Raw genomic sequence first — 20009 nt, forward strand, 5'->3', positions numbered from 1 at the left:
TGACATCACAGATGTATTGTGTCAAGCCACCCCCTCCATATCCTTTTATTCCCATGTTAGTGACCATCCTCCTTCTGCTTCACATGCACACATATACTTGCTCTAATACTTCTTTCTTCGAATGGGTTCTAATTCTTCTTTCCAGTGTGTGGGTTGGATTTTATTTTGTGAACACATGTATGTGTGTATTAGCACTCTCACGATTTATATCATGAAAGGGGTAAAGCAACTCACTTCAATAAACCCACATGACCCTGAAAACTGGTTTTCACATGAGGGTTTCTGCTCTTTCAAAGCTCCCTAGAAACAGAGCAATATGTTGTCAAAGACACTGAAGAATTAGCCATCCTCTCAGTCCTTGATTTATTCCATGCCGGCTCTGATTGGTCAGCATGCCTACCACTTTGAAGAGGCAAAATATTTTTTTATTTTGAAACAAACAAGAAATAAGACAAAAAAACAGAAAACTTGAGTGTGCTTAACTATTCACCCAACATTTTGCTGCAATTGCAGCTGCAAGTCTCTTGGGGTATGTCTCTATAAGCTTGGCACATCTAGCCACTGGGATTTTTGTCCATTCTTCAAGGCAAAACTGCTCCAGCTCTTTCAAGTTCGCTGGGTTCTGCTGCTGTACAGCAATCTTTAAGTCATACCACAGATTCTCAATTGGATTGAGGTTTGGCCTTTACTAGGCCATTCCAAGACATTTAAATGTCTTAAACCACTCGAGTGTTGCTTTAGCTGTATGCTTAGGGTTATTGTCTTGCTGGAAGGTGAACCTCCGTCCTAGTCTCAAATCTCTGGAAGACTGAAACAGTTTTCCCTGAAGAATTTCCCTGTATTTAGCACCACCCATAATTCCTTCAATTCTGACCAGTTTGCTAGTTAGTCCCTGCCGATGAAAAACATCCCCACAGCATGATGCTGCCACCACCGTCCTTCACTGTGGGGATGTTGTTCTCGGGTGATGATGGGTGTTGGGTTTGCGCCCGACATAGCATTTTCCTGACCAGAGACCTTCTTCCACATGTTTGGGGAGTCTCCCACATGCCTTTTGGTGAACACCAAACGTGTTTGCTTATTTTTGTTCTTAAGCAATGGCTGTTTTCTGGACATTCTTCCGTAAAGCCCAGCTCTGTGGAGTGTACGGCTTAAAGTGGTCCTATGGACAGATACTCCAATCTCCACTGTGGAGCTTTGCAGCTCCTTCAGGGTTATCTTTGGTCTCTTTGTTGCCTCTCTGATTAATGCCCTCCTTGCCTGGTCTGTGACTTTTGGTGGGCGGCCCTCTCTTGGCAGGTTTGTTGTGGTGCCATATTCTTTCTATTTTTTAATAATGATTTAATGGTTCTCCGTGGGATGCTCTAAGTTTAGGATATTTTTTGTAACCCAGCCCTGATCTGTACTTCTCCACAACTTTGTTCCTGACCTGTTTATAGATCTCCTTGGTCTTCATGGTGCTGCTTGCTTGGTGGTTCCCTTGCTTAGTGGTGTTGCAGAATCTGGGACCTTTCAGAACAGGTTATCTTTGAGATCATTGTTGTTTTTTAAAATTTTCTGAAACAAGTAATTATTTTCATTTCAGATCACCAATTTGAACTATTTTGTTTATATCCATTACATGAAATCCAAATAAAATTATTTTAAATTACAGGTTGTAGTGCAACAAAATAGGACAATCGCCAATCGAGTCCCTCAGTCTCTTCCTCTTGGCTATTCAGCCCACAGTGATATGGCGCCTCCTCGCCAACACAACCATAGCTTGGCTTTTCCTTTTGGCCTTTCGGCCCACAAGTCCCCACAGGAGGGTGCAGATGCTCCCCGCGCACTTGACGTGGCACGTCTTAGCAAAATCGTCAAAAGCTTCCGCATCTTTGACCCCGTCCCAGGTAAGCTAAACAACACAGAGACATTCTTAGCAGACATTGAGGACGCCTTGGATTGTTACCCAAATGCTACGAATGCCGACAGGCTCTATCTGTTGAAGCGATTGTTGGGTGGATTGTTAGGAATTTTATGAATAATGACTAAACAATATCTACATTTAAATATAACTATAACTAATTGAACTCTACTCTGTTTTATTATCTCTGATTAATAATGTTAATTCATAAGGAAGGGATTATGTAGCATGAAACAGGAGGTAATTAAACATAATAAACACCATTCCAACTAGGTTGGGGAGGAATGGGTTGTGGGTTTTTAAGTAAGCAAAAAGGATCGTTGAACCAACTCAACTTAGCTCTGGGGTGTTTAGATAAGGCAGCGAGTGCCTCCCTACGTTTTCCATTATCTGGAGCTGTCTTCTGAATAGTGATAGATGAAGGTGAGACTTCAGAAGTTAATCTTGATATAGTGCGTGTCTGGAGTGAGCGAGCTAGGGGGTTGGAATAAACTTTTGAACCTGTTTTGTCTTGGACGATAGGAGGAAGGATACGTTATAACCTATGACGTCATATTTTGTATATAAACTGTTGTTTGTGGTTCCATGGCAGCGAGCTCCGAGAATAAATACTTGTCACGAGTCCAACTGAGGGTGGCTTCCCTTCCCGGTCGGGTGGTGCTCGGCGGTCGTCGTCACCGGCCTATTAGCTGCCACTGATTGTCTTTCCTCCCCCTCCTTGTATTGGTAGCACCTGTTTGTGATGATTAGTTGGGCTTCTTTAGACAGCCTGCCCGCCTGTTTGTTGTGCGGGATTATTCATTGTAACCTTCGGCTCTGTAGTAGAGGTACGTGTTAGTGCCTGGTCGTGCATTTTTCCGTTGTACATTTTTCATTCCCCGTGTTTGGGGCCGTTACTATTGTGGTACAATTAAAGAGCACAGCATTGCACTCTCTGTCTCCTGCGTTTGACTCCACACCCACGACACCCAGAGCATTACAATACTATTATCTAATTTTGATAAGACTGGTCGCTGTCTATTTTATGCAAAAATAATCTTACAAATTCTTATAAATAGACTGAGTGATTTAATTAATGTACACATATAGGAATTATGAAATTCCTGTGACAACGTCCAACAGACACATGACAAGGTTCATCCATCTACAAGAGAAACACGTGCAAAACGACTAGCCTAAACTTGCAACGATTGTGAAAATAGAATTCAGTGGTTCTGCGACTCGCAAACACGAGAGCTCGTTGGCTAACAATATCAAACAAGCTCGAAATGAACACCCACAAGCCTACTATCATAGGCTTTGTTCAGATCACTTTGGCATGCTCACTGAAACAGGAATGGAAGAGCTATTACCATTCAAACAACTGTTTCTGTCAAACATGTCTCCCAACTTCATTAACTACTTGGGCCCTACTGCTCACGTTGGTTTGCCGATCTCGACAGTCCAAGAGCTTGCGAGCACAGCTTTTGAAGCATCAAAAGCAAGCTGGGCTAAGAGCCCAGACAGCTCGGTTTTCGAGCTTGGTGCTGTACCCTCCAATTGGAAGGTGCGGCATCAGGGACAGGTGCGGTAAAAGATGACGCACAAAAGTGGTGGCTACCAAGTAACCACCACACCGATAACCACCGCAGTAAAGATAGCTAGAAGGTCCCGTAGAGATCAACCTGGCCGCTACGTCCCTGCACCTGACCCTCACAAAGGGTCAGGAGACAAGGGTAACAAGTGTAACAAGAGCCACAAAGTGTTCAGCAATGATCTAAACGTTAACCCGAAACAATATAGAAGGTCTGATAAGAGATGTACTGCAGCGGAATACAGTTGAGAAAGAGGACATGGATAAGTCATTGTGACTAGGTGTACAATTGCCGGAGTCCGCTGAAATTCACACCATTGTGTCAACATTCCCATTACCCTCGCCCACACTCAAATCACTGTCCAGGGACCGCTCGTTCTAGACACATGCCTGCAGGTTTTTTCTACACACTTTGATACAGATGTGGAGACGCACAAGGTAAGCAGCTTTGCAACAGATGATTCCTCTCCCATTCCGATAGAGGACCCACTTGGTCATGAAGGTGGGTTACCTGTCTTGAAAATCAACACAGATAACAAACCGCTCCATTCTTCCAATCCACTCCACTTTGTTGGGGATATGACGAGAAAAACCAACTCAAACAAGCCATACCTTATGATGTGTTGCCTGAGTGTTGTGCGTTTTGGACGTCTGCCTAAGTTACTGCCTAGATCCACTAGCCGGCACAACCGGACAACTGGCCGGAATGCAGAGCCACAGCCAGACCTCCCATGTCCATTCTGGTGGTGGTCTGCAGCTTGCTGAAATCCTACCAGGGTAAAGCACCAGGGGGGGACTGCTACGATGGTCCACAAACCAGGACATCCGATGGTCATTCTTATGGTGGGTTGCAAAATGTAGAATCCTTCCAAGTTCAACCCACCAGAGGGGGACTGTCATGACTAACCTGTTCAGGTCAGGTTTCCATGGATCACAGTCCTACAGAGACATCTCTCACCCCTGCAGAGGGGGAGAGGTATAGAGGGATTGATGGGGGGATTTATGACACCTCACGCCCATTGTAAATCTTAAGGCAGAAAACAAATCCTTTGTCCTCTCAGTGTGGAGGATTGGAATGTATGGTGGGCCTATGGAGAATCTACCTGCAACATGCAAAAAACTGACTTTGGGACATTATATTTCATCAGCCAAATGGTGGTAGCAATGATAGATGGAATCTGAAAAAGTATGTCGTTTTTGTTATGTTATTAAAAGTTAAATGACGGAATTAAAACAAAAACATTGTAACTTGAAGAGTTTTCATAATATGTACATAAAATCAAATTAAAGTTTATTTGTCACATGAGCTGAATACAACATTGAAATGCTTACTTACATTCTCCAACCAATAGTGCAAAAAAGGTATTATGTGAAAAATAGGTAAGTAAAGAAATGAAACAACAGTAAAAAGACAGGCTATATACAGTAACGAGGCTACATACAGACACCGGTTAGTCAGGCTAATTGAGGTAGTATGTACATGGAGATATGGTTAAAGTGACTATGCATATTTGATGAACAGAGAGTAGCAGTAGCGTAAAAGAGGGGGTGGTGGGTGGCGGGACACAATGCAGATAGCGCGGTTAGGCAATGTGCGGGAGCACTGGTTGGTCGGCCCAATTAAGGTAGTATGTACATGAATGTATAGTTAAAATGTGACTATGAATATATGACAAACAGAGAGTAGCAGCAGCGTAAAAAGAGGGGTTGGGGAGGCACACAATGCAAATACTCTGGGTAGCCATTTGATTATCTGTTAAGGAGTCTTATGGCTTGGAGGTACTGTTGAGAAGCCTTTTTGTCCTAGACATGGCACTCCGGTACGGCTTGCCATGCTGTAGTAGAGAGAACAGTCTATGACTGGGGTGGCTAGGGTCTTTGACAATTTTTAGGACCTTCCTCTGACACCGCCAGTCTTCACGACTGTCATGGTGTGTTTGGACCATTCTAGTTTGTTGTTGATGTGGACACCAAGGAACCTGCTTCACTACAGCCCCGTCGATGAGAATGGGGGCGTGCTCGGTCCTCCTTTTCCTGTAGTCCACAATCATCTCATTAGTCTAGGTTGCGTTGAGGGATAGGTTGTTATTCTGGCACCACCCGGGCAATGGTCTCTGACTTCCTCCCTATAGGCTGTCTCGTCATTGTCGGTGATCAGGCCTACCACTGTTGTGTCGTCTGCAAACTTAATAGTGGTGTTGGAGTCGTGCTTAACCATGCAGTCGTGGGTGAACAGGGAGTACAGGAGGGGACTGAGCATGCACTCCTGGGGAGCTACAGTGTTGAGCATCAGTGTAGCAGATGTGTTGCTATCTACCCTCAACACCTGGAGGCGGCCCGTCAGGAAGTCCAGGATCTAGTTGCAGAGGGAGATGTTTAGTCCCAGGATTCTTAGCTTAGTGATTAGCTTTGAGGGTACTACAGTGTTGAACGCTGAGCTGTAGTCAATGAATAGCATTCTCACATAAGTGTTCCTTTTGTCCAGGTGGGAAAGGGCGGTGTGGAGTGCAATAGAGATTGCATCATCTGTGGATCTATTTGGGCGGTATGCAAATTGGAATGGGTCTATGGTTTTGGGATAATGGTGTTGATGTGAGCTTTACCAACCTTTCAAAGCACAGACATGGGTGCTACAGGTCTGTAGTCATTTAGGCAGGTTGCCTTTGTGTTCTTGGGCACAGGGACTATGGTGGTCTGCTTGAAACATGTTGGTATTACAGACTTAACCAGAGACATGTTGAAAATGTCAGTGAAGTCACCTGCCAGTTCGTCAGCACATGCCCGGAGCACACGTCCTGGTAATCCGTCTGGCCCCACAGCCTTGTGTATATTGACCTGTTTAACTTATTGGTGACAGGGGGCAGTATTTTCCCATCCAAATTCAACTGCCTGCTACTCATCCCCAGAAGATAAGATATGCATATTATTAGTATATTTGGATAGATAACACTCTGACGTTTCTAAAACTGTTTGAATCATGTCTGTGACTATAACAAAATGTATGTATCAGGCAAAACCCAGAGGAAAAGACATTCAGATTTTTATTTGAGGTCACTCTCTTTTCAATGGTATTTCATTGGGATTCCAGATTTCTGAGGGACCTTCTTGCAGTTCCTACCGCTTCCACTGGATGTCACCGGTCTTTAGAAATTGGTTGAGGTTTTTCCTTTGTGTAATGAAGAAGTAGCCCTGTTCAAAACGGGTGTCACTTCAAGTGTACTGTTTGTTAGAGGCGCGTGACCAGAAAGGTAGCGTCAGTTTGTTTTCTTCCTGTATTGAACACAGATCATCCTGTCTTCAATTGTATTGATTATTTACTTTAAAAAATACCTAAAGTTGTATTATAAAAGTAGTTTGAAATGTTTTGGCAAAGTTTTACAGGTAACTTTTGAGATATTTTGTAGTCACGTTGCGCAAGTTGGAACCAGTGTTTTTCTGGATTAAACACGCCAAATAAATAGACATTTTGGATATATATCGACGGAATTTATCGAACAAAGGGACATTTGTGATGTTTATGGGACATATTGGAGTGCCAACAGAAGAAGCTCGTCAAAGGCAAGGCATGATTTATATTTTTATTTCTGCGTTTTGTGTTGCGCCTGCAGGGTTGAAATATGCTTCTCTCTCTTTGTTTCCTGAGGTGCCATCCTCAGATAATTGCATCGTTTGCTTTCGCCGAAAATCCTTTTTGAAATCTGACATGTTGGCTGGATTCACAACACGTGTAGCTTTAAATTGGTATCTTACATGTGTGATTTCATGAAAGTTAGATTTTTATAGTAATTTATTTGAATTTGGCGCTCTGCATTTACACTGGCTTTTGGCCAGGTGGGACGCTAGCTTCCCACATATCCCAGAGAGGTTCAAGTTCTTACTCACGTTGGCTAAGGAGAGCGTGATCACACAGTCGTCCCGGAACAGCTGATGCTCTCATGCATGCCTCAGTGTTGCTTGCCTCAAGCATAGAAGTGATTTAGCGCGTCTGGTAGACTCGTGTCACTGGGCAGCTCGCAGCTGTGCTTCCCTTTGTAGTCTGTAATAGTTTGCAAGCCCTGCCACATAAGACGAGTGTCGGAGCCGGTGTAGTATGATTCAATCTTAGCCCTGTTTTGACGCTTTGCTTGTTTGATGGTTCGTCGCAGGGCATAGCAGGATTTCTTGTAAGCTTCCAGGTTAGAGTCCCGCACCTTGAAAGCGGCAGCTCTACCCTTTAGTTCAGTGCGAATGTTGCCTGTAATCCATGGCTTCTGGTTGGGGTATGTACGTACAGTCACTGTGGGGATGACGTCCTCGATGCACTTATTGATAAAGCCAGTGACTGATGTGGTGTACTCCTCAATGCCAAACTAATTTAAGTTTCCCTGCATTAAAGTCTCCGGCCACTAGGAGTGCCGCCTCTGGGTGAGTGGTTTCCTGTTTGCTTATTTCCTTATACAGCTGACTGAGTGCGGTCTTAGTGCCAGCCTCTGTCTGTGGTGGTAAATTAACAGCCACAAACAGTATAGCTGAAAACTCTAGGTAAGTAGTGTGGCCTGCAATTTATCACAATATACTCTACTTCAGGCGAGCAAAATCTAGAGACTTCCTTAGATTTTGTGCACCAGCTGTTAGTTACAAATATGCACAGACCCCCCCCCCCCCCCCCGTCTTACCACCGTGTGCTGTTCAATCTTGCCTGTGCAGTGTATATCCCGCTAGCTGAATATTCATGTCGTCATTCAGCCACGATTCCGTGAAACATAGGATATTACAGTTTTTGATGTCCCGTTGGTAGGATATTCGTGATCGTACCTCGTCCACTCGCCTTTTCCGTGTCCTGACCAGGCATCCGGCTCTTTGTCCTCCTTGGCCCTGTTTGGGTGTTTGGAGAATGTCCTGTGCGTCTTGCTTGTTGAAAAAAAATATTTGTCTAAACCGAGGTGAGTGATCGCTGTCCTGATATCCAGAAGCTCTTTTTTGCCGTATAATACGTTTGCAGAAACATTATGTACAAAATAAGTTACAAATAAAGTGAAAAATACACATAATAGCACAATTGGTTGGGCGCCCGTAAAACTGCAGCCATAAATTCATTAAAAATCCTACAATGTGATTTTCTGGATTTTTTTTCTCATTTTGTCTCTCATAGTTGAAGTGTACCTATGATGAAAATTAGAGGCCTCTCTCATCTTTTTAAGTGGGAGAACTGGCACAATTGGTGGCTGACTAAATACTTTTTGGCCCCACTGTATATACAGAGAAAAGAGCCCGAGAATTGAACCCTGTGGCACCCCTATAGAGACTGGCAGTGGACCGGACAACATGCCCTCCGATTTGACACACTGAACTCTGTCTGCAAAGTAGTTGGAGAACCAGGCAAGGCAGTCATTAAAAAAACCGAGGCTACTGAGTCTGCCAATAAGAATGTGGTGATTGACAGAGTTGAAAATTGTGTCGTGGAAAATTGCAAGATTATGTTATAATGCTTGTATTGCATTATAATGGTTGTTTTATTTGACAGAATAGAGCATTCTGTTAACTATTGTGTGTGTGTTCCACTGAGTATGGGCCTCTATGAGATAGCATTGACAGAGGAGATTTACGATGTCTTTAGGTGATAAAACCTAAAGAGCATTCCAGATAACATGAAGTAATGGTTCTGTGCTCTGAAGTACCAGGAATGAGATTAGAACCTCGTCTTAGGGACCAAACTGAACGATAATTTATAGCGAATGTTACATGGCTAAGGGATACTCCTTTCTCAATTATAAAGTCCCTTTGTGAACTGTTCCTAAGATCTGTGGTTCGTCATGTAAGTTGAGAGGGGTGCATCTTGGCTATAAAAGATCTTTGTACTTTTCTGTTGGTACTTTCAATGGTTCATTAGATATGGTGCATCATTGAAAGTCAAATTGCTATTGCAAAGCTCTTGTTATTACTAAAGATGTAGTTTAAGTATAACTCTGACTGGTGTGTGAAGTGTGTAACTCTCCTCATTTGGTATAGCAGAAATAAGACACCACACCAGCCATGTGGTCAAGTTCTGCCAAGAAATACCTAGTTAACCATATAAAAAAAACGAGAAAGCTGTAAATCCATTGAATTTAGCTTTGTCACAATTCTTTATTTTTATTTTTACAAATGAGTTCAGAAAAAAGTCCTCTTTCACCAGAGTGGCACCTAAATCACCACTTGTTATCACATGGGTGCAATAGTCTAGGACCAGCTTCTCTGACAAATAGTTTTCTAACTCAAGCTGATTGTTTTCCAGTGCATTTGCAATTTTCTGTGCCTGGCGAGCAAAACCAGAGTCAAGAGGGAAGTCAGTCCTCACAGATGATTATGTACCTAGGGACAACAACAAAAGACCGAAATGTAATTTTGTTAATATATTTTTGCATAACGCTTGTGCCACTTGTTAAATCTTACTTCACAATAAGCCTTCTTTACACTTGCTACATGCATTGTAATTATTATCAAAACAATGTATCAACCAATATACCTAGCATTCAGGTGATAAAGTTGTATTCATCTTTTTCCAAGGTTAGTGCAAATTCCCTTAATACAAATTTTGGTGCAGTTGTTTTCAACCTGGTTAAGCTTAATGTGTTGGTTGTCAATGGATACTTGCCGTTGAGTGCAGATAGGTATGAGACATAACCATTTATCTTATGCCAGACCCCACACACACACACACACACACACACACACACACACACACACACACACACACACACACACACACACACACACACACACACACACACACACACACGTTGTTCATTATGCCTGTGAGAACCTTAACACATACCTTAGATTTACTCTGGATCTCCTCAACTACTGTATGAACATTTACCTGTGACATCTGACCTCCTCACCAAACCTCCTTACCAAGTAACATTACAGAGTATATTTTTGTATTGATTGTGGTCGTCTAACAAGCAACTGGGTGATCAAAGGTTGGTGCAGTAGGTGAAAGATGTGTACACGCCTCACACATTGCACGGGCACACACTCTGCAGCCTAGTCTTTGGTCAGGTAAGAGTTAGACACACCCACACTGTTGAAAAGGGATTTAGACAGTGTGTTGAAGACTGTGCAAGTTTGAGGTCAAAGAAAAGACAAAGACACTATCTACCCCAGGACACTGCCCACTCAGTAGCCTATCAGGTGAGTAAGTGTATGTGTGTGCTTTGATGGAAGGTGGGTGATTGAGTATGTTTGGGGTCCAGTCAGGTGTGTAAAGGCATCCGCATACATAGGTTGGGTTTGTTCCTAGCAGAACTTGGCAAGGTGAAGCAAACGCCATTCACATGAAAAACAAGAAAAACGTGGCATATTTACCGTTTGTATCTCTTGAGGCGGCTTGTCAACAACATAGCCAGTGCATTTCCTCAAAATAGTGAGAATTGATCTAAGCTCATTCAAGAAATCTGTAATTAATTTGGAAGTTTTTGCCGAGGAGGTCTTAGTTGAGTAATCTAACTAAGAGATTTGGTGCAGTATTTCTCAAGTGAAAATTTGCATGAAAACTAGTCTTCTGACATTGAATGACAACAAGCACTTAATAGAAAAATCCCAACTGTTGACCAATCACAGAAAAACATCTAACCTCAAGAAAAAATGTTTGCTTGAATAGCCGGGAAAAAAACCTGACAGTACGGGGTTGAACACCAAATCGTACAAAAATGTCACAAAATGTTGTCATAATATATGCGTGGACTGTTTCGACTGGGAAGCATATGGTAAACTTTAAGTAGTTTGTTTGCTCAATCCTGTGTCCAGCAGCCATTGCAATGGTCAGCTGCCACCCAGTGGTGTATTTCTGGTAGTGTCAGTGCCCCCTGGTGATTTAGTATTGACATGAAAAACTGTGAGGGAGAGCAGAAAAGTCCCTCAACTCTGGAGTAGATCCAGAACAAACCCGACCCTGAAAAGCAAAAGAATGAAGAGAGAATGGGGGAGGAGACAGGAAAGGAGGAGCACAGAGAATAAAAGAGGAGTCATTTTGTAAGCAGTGCATTCACCCTGAGGTAACTTACTCAGAGAGAACAGGGTAAGTCAATTATTTTGGTTTGTAGGAATTGCTTTCACGTGTAGTTTTAACTGTCATAATTTGAGAAATATTAAGACTTAGTCTTTGTTAATATTTGTAGGCGATCATATCAAAGGAGCAATATTCCTCTCTATGTTTGAATAATACAGCCATTCAGATCACTTAATATATCCAAGCATAAACAATACTGTGGTGATCCTTGATCGAATACACCGACTTTTACAGATGGAGCTGCCACCTCGACCAAAACTCTTTGACTTCCATGGAGTCTCCATGACCAACTACTTCACTGACAACTGGGACAATGTACAGAACTTCCAGGCCAGACCAGATGACATTCTCATCGCTACCTACCCCAAAGCAGGTCTCTCTCAGTCTGAGGTTGATGTTTCATTAAAGATTGTGTTTGGGTTTGTGAATGACTGTGTACGTTTCCCCTATCTGTATTTCTCTCTTAGGAACCACATGGGTCTCCTACATTCTAGACCTGCTGTATTTTGGCCAGACAACCCATGAGCATCAGAGACCCATCTTTGAGAAAGTTCCTTTTCTGGAGTTGCTCATCCCCCTTTACCCTCCAGGTTAGAATAAAACATTGGAAAACTTAATCATACCTCTACTATTTAGTAATTTCTCTGTAAAAAATGTTGCTGATGTCTTCAAAGCAGTAACTAAACTATTTAATATCATGACAGAATTTGCCGAACAGTGATAATATCCATCAAACATTATTTTGGATTATTTTGTTTGTCCTAGGAGTGGAGGTGCTGGACAACTTAACCACCTCTCCTCGCCTCATCAAGACTCACCTCCCAGTCCAGTTGCTGCCCAAGTCCTTCTGGGAGAAGAACTGCAGGGTACAGTATTTGTAACTTGTTCTCTATGTTCCTTCACTATATAACCCCTATTTATAAATGCAATCTCTCTCTCTCTCTCTGCAGATAGTGTATGTGGCCCGTAATGCCAAGGACAATGCAGTGTCTTATTTCCACTTTGACCGTATGAACCAGGCCGAGCCAGAGCCAGGAGACTGGAACAACTACTTACAGAGATTCATGGATGGAAAGAGTGAGTGAAGGAGAGAATGAACTAGTGAATGAATGAATGAGAAAGTGATAATAGTCCCCATTCACACTATGAATTTGTCTACGCTGCACTTCCTCAGTGGTGTTTGGTTCGTGGTACGACCATGTGACTGGCTGGTGGGAGAGGAAACAGACTCACTCCAAAATCCTCTACCTCTTCTATGAGGACATGGTTGAGGTGAGTAGAATGATGATGCTAGTTGTGTGTTACAGTATTATTAAGATGCATCTAATGAGCTCAGTGCACACATATGCTCAAGAGCCATTCTAACTGCTGCTCTAGGAGGTTAGCTGTTTCTACATCCAGTGTGTATGTGATCCTACAGGATACGGGGAGAGAGCTGGACAGGCTGTGCTCCTTCCTAGGTTTGTCTCCTTCAGCAGAGGAGAAGGAGAGGGTGAAAGGAGGAGTGCAGTTTGATAATATGAAGAAGAACAGCATGGCCAACTACTCCACCAACCCAGTCATGGACTTTAAGATATCCCCCTTTATGCGCAAAGGTGTGTGTGTGTGTTTGTGTGTGAGAGAGAGAATGAGAGAGAGAAATAAACATTAAACTGCTGGAGCTCAGCTCTTCCAGCTATCACAACAGACACACATGAACACACTGAGAGACACAACGTCGTCACAGACACCAACACATATGTGCTGGTACCTGGTGTGGAGACATTGGAATACTTTATCCTGGATCTACTGAATGATCAAACTATCAATATAGCTGTCTGTCTGTCTGTTTGTCTGTCTCCAGGAAAGGTTGGTGACTGGAAGAACCATTTCACTGTGGCCCAAAGTGAACAGTTTGATGAAGACTATAAGAAGAAGATGGAAAACACTCAGCTGAGGTTTCGCACAACAATTTAGGACTGTCTTCATTATCTAAAGCACTCTGCAGGTCTTAAGAACATGACTGCATGTAAAAATGTAATAACACATAATACTGTAAGTATGAGCAGCAAAGACATACTGTCTAACTACTGTAAATAAACAACACCTGATTTCAATGTTTATTTTATTTCTCATGTTTATTTGAAACCAGATAAGAGGCAGCAGCACAAAAATAATACAACTTCATATATAAACCGAGTCAATGAGCAAATTAATGTTTTAATATCTCTACTACTGTACCTCTGCACTGTCACTACTGTATGGAGAGGAGAACGGATTGGTTTACTGTAGTATGGCACATACCGCATTGGTGGAGGAAACACCACAAACATCCCCACAACTGTCAGTCACTGATGAAGGTTCTCCTCAAACCCATAATGAAATAAAGTAGGCAGAAGTTGCCCCAGATCACTGATACAGGGTCAAATATTCTTCACCCACCCTAATGGTTAAGGATAGAATTGGAGGTAGGGTAATATGATCCTGGACCTGTGGTTATAAGGATGATTTCTACAGTACCTCAAGAGAAACAGCAAAGTACACTGAAATCAGACGGGGTCAATGAAATGTAGACAACAACAGAATCCCACTGTACTGTACTGTAAATACCACACAAGTCAACCATTTCACATCACAGGGAGAGACTGCACTGACCCTGAGGAAGGCAGGAAACAGGAAACACAAGATCCTGTCACACAAGGACCCGGGTTGTGTTCAGTAGGACACGTTTGGAAGGATTTTGAAACAGAAAAAAATGCATGAGTTTCTTATTGGACGGCTTCCGGTAGTACCTCCCCATTTCACACCGTTTCAAAACATGTTCTCTCATTTTGTGCCTATTTTACTCAACCCGGGTCTCAAGTGGAAATATGGGATTGACTTCTGAGCTCCGTTCAAGATCACTGAACAGTTTTGAACAGTTTTGAAATGATGCAGCTCCAAATGAGGACGTGCCATTGCCACTGCTCTTTAACCACTAAACATTAAACACTAACCATTGTAGCAGTTCCAGGTACAGTTGTGAAACCTTTTTCAACACTTCTATCCCTGAACAATCCTAAATTAGGGCTGGACAGTCACTGTTTCCAATATTCCTCCCCAAGCCAGCGCCATTTATCACTCTCTTAGTAGACTGTTCTATACTTCAGCAAGATCACTTTCGATTGTCCTCACAGTTAATACCTTTATTTACAAACAGAAAAAAAGAACCGCATTTACATACCTTCTTATGTCACATAATATAATTATGATTTTTTTCTGTAATAAAAATAATTCAGTCTAGAGTGCTCAGGTCTAGGCTTATAGACATCTGTAAAGTACTACTATAGTACAGGAGCGTTGTGCTTCACAGTAGGTCAGCGTTGTGTAATGCAACACAGCTTAACTGTGTGATGCAATGAGTACAGCTAAAAATAACTCAAGTCCACGGTATACACTGATATGCTGCAACTGATCAAATGTTGTGGATATGTTTACACTGTTGCCAGGATTATTGAATGTTAAAATGCAGTCATATCCTTTGACGGGCCGTGATGATAGAATGTACCAGAATCAGCAGGCGAAATGTACAAAAAATGTCTTAGAATGTCTAGTTTTAGCAGGAACTATTTTAGCTAGAGCTCCAGGCATCAGCCACAGCTACACAGGTCAACTTTCTTTCTGCAGTAGTATCTCTAGGCGGTTGCTTTCCTTATGTAATAAACATCACATTTACATACAAGGCAGACTGCACTGAAACAGCAACTCAATTATGAGCCGATAACTAGCAATCCTATGTTTTTGGAGTGTGGATTTCTACGCTACTTTCCTGCTAGAGGAACTACGGAAAGACACCATTGTCAGTCAGGTAATGCGTTATTAATGTATTTTGAAGCATAACATCAAAACAACCACCGACATTATCAATGTTTATGGCACATATCCTAAAAACACATTAACGTATGTATGCATCAAGTTGACATATCAAGGACAGCAGATTAATACTATCAACGCAAACAAAGTCAATAAATTCATATAAAGACATTTTCACAGGGAGCACCATGGCTTTCATAAAAGTAGGAGCTACCACGTTCATATTTTACATACATCCATAAAACATGGTATCTAAGAAATGGATCCTCAGAGGGAATTGAAGGGATGACCAATTGATATTTTAAGGAATCCCTGGGTTGTCATCAATATGAATCCTGTGCCCATTCCTCTGTTCTCTCAAGACCACCTTAAACAGAAGTGTTACAAAGAGTGAATGTATGCGCTGCAGTATGTGAGGCTTGAAATGTAGCGAGTTCATCAAAGGTACACAGGTGTGTATCTGTAGGCATGAGTGTGTGTGTGTTCTGTTGTTTGAACCCGTGCTCTATGCCGCAGAATCTGATTCCGGTTAGCAGCCTTTGAATCACTCTGATTTAGAGCAAACACTGGATAATGTCCCATATAAGACAACTATTTTAGTCAGGGGAAGCTTTTCTGTATTTTCCCTCAGTTTCTTAAAATAAGTCCTCTGTCCATGATTCACATGGCAGTTTGAATGTAGTTGAGTCAATGTTTATGATAAAGTCTATCTAGTTGACAAGATATAGTTAAAGTTATCACCTAAGAGTTAAGGTATTACGTAAGTTTGGTTCTTGATGGTTTTGTTTGGGGCTTGGTCATTGGTCCAGATGTCCTGGGTTGGAGTTGAGGGTTCAGAGGTTAATAATCTCACTGCTGACGCTGGCAGAGTCATCCTGCCTGCTGACCTCCAGGTAGCTCTTCCCATCCTCCCTGCCTGCCCTCCCACTCTGTGTCTCAGAGTCTGGGGTGAGGAACGGCCTCGTGTCGTCTCCTCCCTCGTTCCCGAGATGTCCCGTGGAGGTTCTAGAGGGGCGCAGGGAAACGGGACAGGACACTGAGGAAGGGACACTGACCCCCCCATCCCCGGCCCAGCGATGCCCCTGGTTAGAGGGCGTGGGAGGAGCAGTGACCTGCCTGCTGGGAACACTGCTGAGCACACTACCCCCCAGTGGCACAGAGAACTCTGTACGGGCTGAGCGGTCCTCGCTGCTGTCAGAGATCTGGGGGTCGCTGTTCCTGCGGAGCCAGGGCCCCCCCTGGCTGACAGCTGATCCTGGTGAAGGAGTGGGTGAGGGGGCACACAGGGGCTGGAACAAGCTGCCCCCATGGAGGAGGTGCTCACGGTGCAGGGCCTCATCGATGCTGCGGCCCAGATCAATGGGGGAGGGGGGTCGCAGGTCAAAATCATACAGAGACACCCCTGACTCTTTCTCCTGCTCCAGGCTGCCGCTCTGAGAGTGCTGTAGTGGCCGGCCTAACGGCTGCAGCCGCAGCAGTGACCCTGTGGACCCGTCAGACATACCCCTTTCTGCAGACCTGCCCCTCTGGTTGCGGCCTCGGTTGCTGTCCTTGACACAGCGCTGCTGTGAGGGTGGAGCCTCACGGTTTCTGATCAGGCTTTTACTGATGTCTGCCCCCGAGCGTTCCTGCCCTGCCCAGTTATTAGGCAGCTCCCCTGCCCCTCCTCCTACTGATCCTCCCACTCCATTACTTTCTGACTTCCCACAGGGCTTTCCTGTCAGGCTCTGGACTATCTTGGCCCAGCAGGTGTGTTTGTGTGTCGACCCAGAGGACTGTCCAGGGGTGGGGAGATCTACTCCCGCCCTGCCCTCCCCTGCTCCTCCATCTCCTCTGTCTCGGGCCCCCCGGGGCCTCCAGAACACCCAGGATCCCAATAGGAGGAGAGAAAAGGCCCAGGCCAGCTCCAACAGTCGGGCCCAGAAGTGCACCAGCCACCAGCCCCAGCAGAAGCGCCTCCAGTCCCCCAACATCCCGTATAGCCACAGGGTGGAGTGGACATGGAGGCCACAGCACAGCACCCCCAGGAGGGCACACACTGCCAGCACACGACCCAGCACCAACCCTGCCCTCCTACGCCCCGGCCAGGCGTTAACGGCCCTCCCCTCCTCTAGGACAGGTGGCTGGGCAGTGGGATGGCGGAGGCGGGGGAAGATGTAGCACAGGTAGCCCAGACAGAGAGCCAGGCCCCAGCAGAGAGACAGGGACTGCAGGGTGACAGGCACGGCTGGGGACAGGGCTGGGGAGAGCAGGTCAGCAGCCAGAAGCAGGGTGCACTGTAACACAGCCAATACAGCTACCAGAGGAGGGCGCTCCAGAGCAGAGGGCAACAGACTCACTCCTGTCCCCTTCATGGCCAGCAGTGCCAGGGCAGCCTGCGTCCACACCAGTAACGGCAGAGGGAGGTTATAGAGAGCAGTCACCGCAGGCCGGGGAAGAATCTTCCTTGTTCCGTAGGGGTCAATCATGAACAGAGTTGCTCTTGCTGCGCCCACCAGGAGTAGGAGGGCATTAGCCAGGGTCAGGGCACCGCGGTGAGGGCAGTGCATGCTGGGGGATAGGGCCAGGCCCAGGGCGGCTCCAGCCAGGAGGAGCAGGAAGAGGCCAGCAGAGCCGTAGACATGGAGCTCCCAGGCGAAGGACAGCGTCCTGCTCAGGTCATCCCACAGCAGAGAGGTGCCGTTGGGGGAGGGGAAGGAGCTGGGAGAGGGGGGGGGAGTGGAGGATGGGGGGAGGCGAGGGCGGCCCACGGGGATGGAGTGGTTCCTCTGTGCTAGGCGGCTGTCATTTTTGGGGACGTACCGCCCTCTGACAATCTGTAGAGTAGGAGTGATGAGGAGGGGGGTCGTCCCTGGAGGCAGAGAGAGAAATTATGTTAATGAATCATATTGAACTTTCCCAAAACATCTGACTGAAATGATTGACAATAATAATAAAAAAACATTTTCTTTAACAGAGCAGAACCTAGCTATAACAAGTGGACACATACAGTGGAAAATCTACCCCACTAGAGGAGGCTAATTTCCTATGAGAAGTGTATCGAGAGCGCAGCAGGTTCTCTTCCACAAGGCATCAAATAACCCAAAGGGAGTTGATTATTTTGACCTTCTATTCTCATACCAGGCCAAAGGACAACTCAAAGGTTGTTTTTCTCCAATGAGGGCAAAAATCACATAGAGCAATTGTGAAATAGTTTACCTCTCTCAACCCCACACAAGTCTCACCTACATTCCAATTAGTAAAGTATGTATCTCTCTCTTGTTATCACCCCCTCTGCTCCTCCCCTTCACCCGATAGTGTGTGTGGCAGGTAGATAGTATGTCGATATACACTTCATATACAAAAGTATGTGAACACCCCTTCAAATTAGTGGATTTGGCTATTTCAGCCACACTTGTTGCTGACAGGTGTATAAAATAAATCTAGCACACAGCGATGCAATCTCCAGCGATCTCCATAGACAAACATTGGCAGTAGAAAGGCCTTACTGAAGAGCTCAGTGACTTTCAACATGGCACAGTCATAGGATGCCACCTTTCCAACAAGTCAGTTCGTCAAATTTCTGCCCTGCTAGAGCTGCCCTGGTCAACTTTAAATTGTGAAGTAGAAACGGCTAGGATCAACAACGGCTCAGCCGCGAAGTGGTAGGCCACACAAGCTCATAGAACAAACAGACAAATCTGGGTTTAGTGGATGCCCCAATGTACAGTACCGAAAGTAAAGTTTGGTGGAGGAGGAATCATGTCCTGGGGCTATTTTTCATGGTTCGGGCTAGACCCCTTAGTTCCAGTGAAGGGAAATCTTAACGCTACAGCATATAATGACATTCTAGACAATTCTGTGCTTCCAACTTTGTGACAACAGTTTGGGAATGCGCTTTCCTGTTTCAGAATGACAATGGTTCCTGTGCACAAAGCAAGGTCCATAAAGAAATGGTTTGTCGAAATCGGTATGGAAGAACTTGACTGGCCTGAGCAGAGCCCTGACTTCAACCCCATTGAACACCTTTGGTATAAATTTGAATGCCAAATGCGTCCCCGTAGCAATGTTCCAAAATCTAGTGGAAAGCCTTCCCAGAATAGTGGAGGCTGTTATAGCAGCAATGGGGGGACAAACTCCATATTAATGCTCATGATTTTGGAATAAGATGTTCTAAGAGCAGGTGCCCACATACTGTTGGTCATGTAGTGTATGTGTGTGGAGGGTAGATAGTAGAGGTCGACCGATTATGATTTTTCAACTCCGATACCGATACCGATTATTGGAGGACCAAAAAAGTCTATGCCGATTAATCGGCCGATTAAAAAAATAAAAAAATGTATTTGTAATAATGACAATTACAACAATACTGAATTAACACTTATTTTAACTTAACATCAATAAAATCAATTTATCCTCAAGTAGATAATGAAACATGTTCAATTTGGTTTAAATAATGCAAAAACAAAGTGTTGGAGAAGAACGTAAAAGTGCAATATGTATTATGCAAGAAAGCTAACGTTTCAGTTCCTTGCTCAGAACATGAGAACATATGAAAGCTGGTGGTTCCTTTAAACATGAGTCTTCAATATTCCCAGGTAAGAAGTTTTAGGTTGTAGTTATTATAGGACTATTTCCCTCTATACCATTTGTATTTCATTAACCTTTGACTATTGGATGTTCTTATAGGCACT

At 44.2% G+C, this 20009-nt stretch overlaps 2 protein-coding genes across 4 annotated transcripts in view; one reads left to right on the forward strand and one right to left on the reverse strand.

Moving 5' to 3' along the window:
* The first annotated feature begins 10462 nt into the window (after positions 1-10462).
* LOC110492458 (cytosolic sulfotransferase 2) lies at positions 10463-13605 on the forward strand. Of its 2 annotated transcripts, none has more exons than XM_036947449.1 (8): positions 10463-10628; positions 11740-11878; positions 11973-12095; positions 12271-12371; positions 12456-12582; positions 12680-12777; positions 12926-13100; positions 13349-13605. In XM_036947449.1, the coding sequence occupies exons 2-8, from the start codon at positions 11740-11742 to the stop codon at positions 13459-13461; spliced, it is 876 nt and encodes a 291-aa protein (XP_036803344.1). In that variant the 5' UTR covers positions 10463-10628; the 3' UTR covers positions 13462-13605. The 2 variants fall into 2 exon arrangements, with proteins under 2 accessions (XP_036803344.1, XP_036803345.1); XM_036947450.1 differs by lacking the exon at positions 10463-10628 and adding an exon at positions 11391-11514.
* Positions 13596-20009, reverse strand: part of LOC110492455 (proline-rich transmembrane protein 3) — a 30641-nt gene continuing 24227 nt past the window's right edge. For both annotated transcript variants that reach the window (XM_021566784.2, XM_021566786.2), the window contains exon 4: positions 13596-18187. In XM_021566784.2, coding sequence (XP_021422459.2) covers positions 16170-18187 — 2018 coding nt within the window. In that variant the 3' untranslated portion in view covers positions 13596-16169. The remainder of the gene's footprint in view (positions 18188-20009) is intronic.

This window comes from Oncorhynchus mykiss, chromosome 16 (genome assembly GCF_013265735.2).
Source record: "Oncorhynchus mykiss isolate Arlee chromosome 16, USDA_OmykA_1.1, whole genome shotgun sequence".
NCBI lineage: Eukaryota > Metazoa > Chordata > Actinopteri > Salmoniformes > Salmonidae > Oncorhynchus > Oncorhynchus mykiss.